Source organism: Curcuma longa, unplaced genomic scaffold (assembly GCF_044706935.1).
Source record: "Curcuma longa cultivar G26 ecotype Majalengka, Jawa Barat unplaced genomic scaffold, ITB_CL_G26_1.1 contig_19819, whole genome shotgun sequence".
NCBI lineage: Eukaryota > Viridiplantae > Streptophyta > Magnoliopsida > Zingiberales > Zingiberaceae > Curcuma > Curcuma longa.
Genome location: NW_027431201.1, coordinates 1 through 8,043, shown reverse-complemented (window position 1 = coordinate 8,043; position 8,043 = coordinate 1). Strand labels below are relative to the sequence as shown.

General features: G+C 38.8%; 2 protein-coding genes across 2 annotated transcripts; one reads left to right on the top strand and one right to left on the bottom strand.

The window, feature by feature from the left end:
- Positions 1–2,773: 2,773 nt before the first annotated feature.
- LOC141817253 (3-oxoacyl-[acyl-carrier-protein] reductase, chloroplastic-like) lies at positions 2,774–5,649 on the bottom strand. Its single transcript, XM_074704931.1, has 4 exons — positions 5,567–5,649; positions 4,074–4,297; positions 3,184–3,413; positions 2,774–3,052 (listed from the first exon to the last, which is right to left on the bottom strand). Exons 1-4 carry the CDS (start codon positions 5,647–5,649, stop codon positions 2,774–2,776), a joined length of 816 nt encoding a protein of 271 aa, XP_074561032.1.
- Positions 4,695–5,348, top strand: LOC141817252 (uncharacterized). The gene has a single exon (XM_074704930.1). The coding sequence runs from the start codon at positions 4,695–4,697 to the stop codon at positions 5,346–5,348; it is 654 nt and encodes a 217-aa protein (XP_074561031.1).
- Positions 5,650–8,043: the final 2,394 nt, after the last annotated feature.

Below are 8,043 nucleotides of genomic sequence, written 5' to 3'. Positions count from 1 at the left end.
TTCGCAACAAACCCTAAATCTCCGAAAATTGAATTTGCTATAGTAACTTATAAGTTTACTATATTAACTGAATTTAGTGTTTATTGCTACAGTACTTTACTACTATAGCTAGATAATCGATTGGTGGTACTATAACATTGAATAGAATACTTCAAAATCGATTAGTAGTTTAACTCGAAGCAAGTAATCGATTAGTATAGCTCACCAATCAATTGGTCAGGTAAAAAGATCATTTTGTAGATTTAAATGATCGGATCTAACATGACAATCGATTGATGATGATAATTAATCAATTGCCAAGTGAAAATTAGCTCAAAAGCAACCCTAAAAAAGAAAGTTTCATGGAGATTTGAAATTGCTGATTCTTGGAGGTTTTGAAACAAAATGATACTATATTTTCAAACCAACAAGAGACATTTTCAAACAATAAAAAAACATTTAAAATAAGTTTTTCATTGTAAAGGCATTGTCAATTTCATTTGTCTTTATATCTTGTTTTGCTGTATTTCTTGTAAGGGGTTTCTCCACCTTTGGAAGATGTTTGAAAATGAGAATATCATAGTGGTGGTAGATCGTATGAGAAGATGAATCTATTTTAAAGAAATTGTGTTAAACACAGACCTCGACAGTACATAGCAAAGAATCCCGCTCAGACTCGGCAATCAACAATCAGACAATTCCTGCATACATTCGTAATCGATCTTGATTGACACTTGAGCGACCCACTCAAACTCAGGAAGCACTCAACATTCAACACTTAGATGACTCATTCAAACTTGAGTGACATTTGACACTCAGAGCCATTGAGTAGTCGGGCTCATAGGAGGCAATCCCAATAGATAGAGACGAATCCAGGGGCGTTGCCCCCTCTCAATTTTTTTAGTACAATAGATGTAAAGGTATAGAAATTAGGGACAAAATGGGAGTAATGACATGCACAACCGCCCCCTCCCTTAACATAAATACACACCCTAAATTCTAAACCCTAAATACACATCTTTCGACTCTTCCCCTTCCCCGTCCCCGTCCCCGTCCCCATAATATAAAGTTTCTGATTCCATCCCTACCACTGGACGTACAGTCTGAATTTGCATTGCTCATAAGAATTTGCATTGCTCAGTCATCGATGTCCGGACATCAACGTCAAGGTCATCTTAACCTAGATAATTCTGAATCTCGATTGTATAATTTTAAATTCAGTATATATATTCCCTATAACTAACTCCAGCAACCATCTTAAATTGTAAGATTGACTTAATAATATCTTTCTATTCATAACTATTTGCATGACGTAGGTGGTTAACCTTCATTATTTAATTAAAATAATTAATTAAGTGAGATTGATACACTTCAACTGTACGCATGATCGCGAAGGCTATAAAATTTATTAAGTATTAAGTACGTAATGTGGTTAATCTTCATTATTTAATTAAAATAATTAATTAAGTGAGATTGATACACTTCAACTGTACGCATGCTCGCGAGGGCTATAAAATTTATTAAGTATTAAGTACGTAATGTGTATCACGTGGGAAGAAGATGCATGATCTTTAATCTACACGCAATTTATTAAGTATTAGTGTGTGGGGGGCCACATTTAATAAATATTTAAAATGAGGCAGATTTAAATATTTAATAATTAATTATTAATTTTAAAATAAATATATTAAAATATTAGTAATTTATTTTTAAAAAATAAAAAACTGAGGGGCGGTGGCCTCTACCTGCCCCCCTCTGACTCCGCCCCTTGTGTATAGCATGTGTGTGAATTGAAGTGCGTGTTTGAAGATTACACGAGCAATAATATTATCTCAATTAAAACATTTCTAGTTCGATCAAGGTAATTAGGAGGATTTTCTAGTGGCTATATCAATAATAGTATTAATCCTTACAGCACGAAGAAATTAGTATTACTTGATGGATTTTGTCTACGCAACAAGTTAATTAGTCAGCAAAGCAGAGATTGACAGTACTATTGAATGGACCTACAAGTTACTTGAGCTTGGCATTAATGTCTAATCGAATCGTCGAACTAGACTCTCTTGTCGACGATTCGATTATAAGTTAACTATATATATATATATATAGCGCAAGCAACATTAGTAGTAGTAGTAGTTACGCTGAGCATCCTCAAATCTATATATGAATTACTTGATCTCTTGATTGGTATATATATATCCTCACAGCTAGCCAGCCTAGCCTAGCCTAATCTCATCGAGATAATTAATAAATCATTCACGATATATATCTATCATCAAATTAATGCAGGCCCTAAAAGGTCATGTCATGCTTCTATTACACTATAATTAATTAACTTTGGTCATATCTAAATCATTCAATCAATCGCCACTTAAAAGTCACTAGCTAGCTAGCTAGCTCGTCTAATTGAATAGCAATTAATTTAAGGTTGAAAGTAGAAAGAAGGTGAGCGCTCACGAATCACGATCAACGACGAAACTGCAGCTAGCTGCAGATCTAAGTGACGCCACACATTAAGAATCAGCTAGCGACAATATAATTAATTACAGATAAGATATATGGCACTATCTAGCTAGCTAGGAATCAAATTAATTACCACACAATTAGATATATCTAGCCGGCTAGCTAGCTAGGAGCCCTTGCTCGATCGATCGATCGATCGAGATCATGCATGGGGTTGGCTAACTAGCTCGCTAGCTAATTAGATATATAATTTTTTTTTCAAAATTAAGGAGAAGTAGCTAGCTAGAAAGAACTGTGTGCTTTATATATATATCTATATGACCAGATCAGATCAGAGGGAGGAGAAGATGGGGACCCCTGGGAGAGTGGTACCCGCATCGACGATGAAAACATTGCCGGAGATGTAGTCGGAGGAATCCTGAAGCAGGTACTGCACCAGCATCGTTATTGCTGGATCTGTCGTGCCGAGCGTTCTCAATGGGACTATTTTCTCTATCACGCCGCTCAGCCATGGCTTCGACATCAGGGAAGCTGTTATCTCCGATTTGAACAGTCCAGGCGCGATCGCGTTCACTCGAATATTATAAGCACCCACATCCAATGCCATTGCCTGCATGCACTACTTATTTAAGGTATATATATATATAATCAACTCGATCGATCCATCGATCTCCATGAATTAATTAAATTAAATTAATTATACATGTAATGTCATGGCTGATCTATCGAAGCACAAATTACCTGGGTGAGTGCATGAACAGCTGTCTTGGAAGCATCGTAAGCGATCGCTCCTGGACTGCGAGAGCGAGGGAGTCCGACAATGGATGAAACGTTGATGACGGATCCTTTGATCTTGGCGTCGCGCATGAGCCTGCACACGTGTTTGGAAACTAACCATGTACCAGTCAGATTGGTTCTGATGACGTCATCCCATTCCTCCTTTGACCAATCTACTGATGCATGCACACCTCCTGCAGATTAATTATATATTAATTAATTAGATCAGCACGAATTGAAGAAGAAACAAGATATATCATTTTAAAAGTAGTCTGATTGCTTTAAAAGTATATTTGGATTTCAATAGTATGTTAGAACATATTTATTTATTCAAATAATTTTTTTTTAAAAATCCCCATGTATCAATTTTAGTGAAAATTGTTGTTGGATTATATAACGTACAGTTTTAATTGAATTTTGATGTATTCTAATAGTTTTAATAAAATTATCATATCTTTTGTTTATATTTTATTTTTTAAATAAAATGATCCTGACTTTGTTTTATACTATTATTCTTTAAAAATTAATCTTTTAACCTTTTTTTTAAAATGAACTTATGTGCCAATTGAACTAAAATTAATAATAATATTAATCAAAACTATACTTAAAACTTTTTGGTTTAAGAATGATATATAGTTTTTTCATCAAAATTATTAGATGTTTAATTTTTTGATCAGGATTAATTATTAAGCTGTCGGGTGGTCAATTTTTTTTTATTAGATAGATGGATGATATAATGAATTTGGATAGATTTAAAGAGCAGTTAAAGATAAATTTAACAGAATATTCTCGAATTTTTAAATATTTTGACAATAAAAAGGAAAGAAGTTCCCGCCGTTACTCAAAGTATATACCTCGAATTCCGGCGTTGTTGACCAACCCATCGATCCGCCCGAACGCGTCCCACGCCCTCCGCACGGCGCCCGCGACGACCGCCTCCTCGGCGCTAACGTCCAGCAATACCGCCGCGGCGACAGCCCCGTTTCCCGATCGGAACGCGGTGATCTCCTCGCAGAGGGTCTTAAGGCGGTCGGCCCGCCGCGCGGCCGCGACAACGCGACAGCCGGCTCTGGCAAGGCTGAGACAGAGGCAGGGCCGGCCCTGGCCCAGGGCAGCCAGGGCGACCGCCCAGGGCCCTAAATTAACAGGGGCCCTAAAAAAATTGAAAGGTCTATATGTTGGCGAAGGTCAAGTCGGATGGACGGCCGGCGAAGTTGAGGTCGTGACGCTTGATTATCGAGCCGGAGAAGCAAGAGTGGGCCATGAACTCTGGAGAGGTGGCGGAGCGTGCCGTGGGGATTGGCACCGGCAAGGTGATGGATGTTTCCGATGAAGGGAAGCTTAGGAGGGCCAGGCGGAAGAGTGGGCCTCCTTTGAAGGCTTCCTTAGCTTCTGCAGTGTTACGATGAAGAGGAAGAAGACTAGAAGAGGAAGAGAGTGCCGAAGAAGGGAGAAAAGAGAAAAGTAGTGATGAGATGGGCAGCCATGGCAGCGAAAAGATCGATCTTTTAGAGCAATTCGCGTCCCTCGTCCTCTCGCCGATCGACGACGCGAGTCCGAGCTCCCGCGGAAGCGCCGCGGAGGTGGTGTTCGGGCGGCTACCGTCGTCGGACCACGCTGTCTCTGCTCATGAAACAGAGCAGCCGAGCCAGAGCGGAAGCGATTCAGAAGCGCTCCGCCGAATCAGACACCGCAGCTACAGCGACAGCAGCGAATCGGTCGAAAGCCTTCAAAGGTACGGGTCGGTGAGGAAAGACAGAGACTGGAAGCGGACGCTGGCGTGCAAGCTTTACGAGGAGAGGATGACGCAGAAGCTGTGCCAAGAGCGGGAGGTGGCGGAAGGGGAGGAAGACATGGATTTGCTTTGGGAGGCTTACGAAGCCAATGCCGATCAGGACGCTGCCAAAACCGGTTGGAAAAAGAAGGAGAAGAAGAAGAGAGGTGCAGAGAAGCAGGAGGAAGAAGAAGAGCCAAGTGCTGTGCAATTGTGCTGCCTAGACGCGTTCAGGTTCAGGCTGTCCGCCGGGAAGATGAATCTGGGAATGGGGAAGCGCAATCTGGCCATAGACGCCTTCGTCCTATGGAAAAAAATTGGGAAAAAATTTCAAGTCAACTGTTTTAAGTCTTGAATCCAAAATAAAGTCAGAAAAGATCAACAACCATGAAATTAGAGTTTGGTTGGAACGATAGGCCAAGTAAATCCAATTTTTAGGAAGAATTTTAAAGAGCGTTTGATCCAGCTAATCAATAAAAAATAGAAAATATTGAAAGTCACTGAAATTGTTTTGATAGAGCCGGGCCCAAAATTTGTAATTTCGCCCAGGGCCCTTGGACAAGCAGGACCGGCTCTGGACAGAGGTCGCGGCCAATGCCGGAGGAGGCGCCGGTGACCATCACCACCTTTCCCTCCAGCTTCCCGTCACTCACCATCGCCGTCGAGATTGAGAGGAAATGCAGAACAAACGCAACTTTAGATGGTCAATGCAGAACGAACGAACGAACTACTGCTTCATTATAAAGCGAGGAATGGCGGATTTTTTATGGCAACGCATTCCATCATTTATTTAATTAAACCATTTTTTATATAATCTTTGATCATAAGAGCATCTGCAACGCTGATCTGTTATAACACTTAAAAAAATTTAAAAAAAAATATGTGAAATCCACTCCTGTGACATGAACGCATTCAAAACTTTGAACACGTTCATGTATTTACTCCTCCATGTCATGTGGAAAGATAATAAAAAGGTATTATAACATGCTATTAACGCTACATTGGAGATGCTCTAATAAATTTCACCATCTCTCTTCTTTCTTGTAGAATAAAATGAGAGCGAGATCAATTTTTATTAATAAACGGAAAAAAGTTAATGTTGTTATACTTTATAAAAAATAAAATTAAAAATTAAATGGTGGCCCTAGACATAAGGCTATTAGTGTATGTGGAGGGTCCTTTCATGCCCATATATTTCTTTTGAAAGTTTTTCCTCATTTAATTCGATTAATTGACACTACAAAGAAAAAAAACATCAGTACAAAAATAATCTTAAACAGTGACAGAATTAACTATCAAATCTAATACAGTCGTTACATTAATGATCGATATAGTATTTCGTTCACTAAATAGCGACAATAATAAATTTGATCATTATTTAACGATAAAATCATATCTCGATCGTTAAATAATGACTGAATCATAGTTTGATCACAAATTTAGCAATCAAACATATTTTGATCGCTAAATTAGCGATTGAATCATTGTTCGGTCCCAATAACTAGCCCCGCATCCAAAAGTAGCGACCGAATCAATGTTCGATCGATCGTTATTTTAGCTACCGAACACTATCACTATATTTCCCTAAAATCCTACCCAGTCATCGAATCCCCTCTCTCCCTCCTTAAATTTCTCCGATCTGTTGGATCTCCTCTCTTAGATCTCTCTGGCATGATCTCTTTGACAAGATTGCATGCTACTCCGACATTATACTTTCTGGTCCCGATAAATTTCTCTACTTCCCCTTTTCTTTCCCTTCTCGTTGTTGCACGACAGGTTGTGGGGTTGGTGGCGAGTCGACCGCGCGAGGTTGGCACCTAGCCTAACCTCAGGGATGTTGGGGCCGGCCGTGTGTCTGTGGGGTCGGTCGCAAGGCTGTGGGGCTATCGACAGGGTTGGGCGTTGGATCGTGGAGCTGGGCGTGGGCCTAGGTGCGTGGCCTGCTGCAATATCAGGCTAGGACGGTCGTGGGGCTGCCGCATGGGTCACTGTGATATCGAGTCACAACTGCTGCATGGCTAGTTGCAAGATCGACCTCGGCAGAAATGCATGTTACCGAACACGAGTGCAATTGTATTTAGAAGCACTTGCAGTATTAGCCGGGAGATCGGGTTCACAAACAAGCATATATTGAAAGAATTTTATTATTATATTTAAGATATTATATAATGTAATTGATGTTAATTGTATTTTATTATTTTAATTTGTTAACTTCAGGTACACTTGATATTCTGAACACTTATCTCTCGGTCGTTTATGATCTTCTCTAATAGTATTACTATTAATTTTGAAGTTCAAACATCATATTTAGTTTAAGTTTAAGTGGTATTAAAATATATTCTCAATTTTTTCGCATTAGTTATAATATATATGAATAAAGCTTGAATGTACAATATATTAAAAAATAAATTTATTACCGAAGCATCTTTTGATAGAGTTCAACAGTTTGTAAAATTTGCTAAGCACCATTCGGAGTATATGAATGATGATCAATTACGGTGTTTGTGTAATCATTACAAATGTAGAAATACAGCTTTTCCTGATGAGAATACTGTGAAAGTGCATTTAGGTAAAAATAGATTTGTTATAACTTATTACAACTGGTACTGTCATGGAGAACCTTATATTGGGTGTTTTTATACGTGTTTAAAAATTTTATTTCGATAAACAAGCAGCGAAAGTATAATAATCTAAATTATTATAATACGCGTATCATATACATATAAGGATACACACATGTGTAGGCATAATCGTAAAAACAAATAGCATAATTAAATTATACCTATACTTGGATGACGTGAAGATGAAACAACATCAACTAGCAACCTTTAGAAAGGTTGTCTCTACTCGTACCCACCACGAGATCTCTGCGAGACGACTTCACTAAGTCACATGTCATGTGTTAGAATCGATGGAATCAAAATATCTCTACAATGACATGATATTGTCCACCTCATGATTTTGTTCTTAGGCTCAACCCAAAAGGCCTCATACCAATGGACATATCTTCCATCCTTTTAAATCCGTGATCTTTTTCATGTGTTTTAGAT

Bases quoted from the DNA above. Each gene is read 5' to 3' on its own strand.
- LOC141817252 (XM_074704930.1), top strand. From the start codon at position 4,695: ATGGGCAGCCATGGCAGCGAAAAGATCGATCTTTTAGAGCAATTCGCG.
- LOC141817253 (XM_074704931.1), bottom strand. From the start codon at position 5,649: ATGGTGAGTGACGGGAAGCTGGAGGGAAAGGTGGTGATGGTCACCGGC. The intron at 4,298-5,566 runs GCCGGTCCTGCT...CCTCTGTCTCAG, and splicing joins GGCCGCGACCTCTGTCCAGA to CCTTGCCAGAGCCGGCTGTC. The intron at 3,414-4,073 runs GTATATACTTTG...ATTAATCTGCAG, and splicing joins CAACAACGCCGGAATTCGAG to GAGGTGTGCATGCATCAGTA.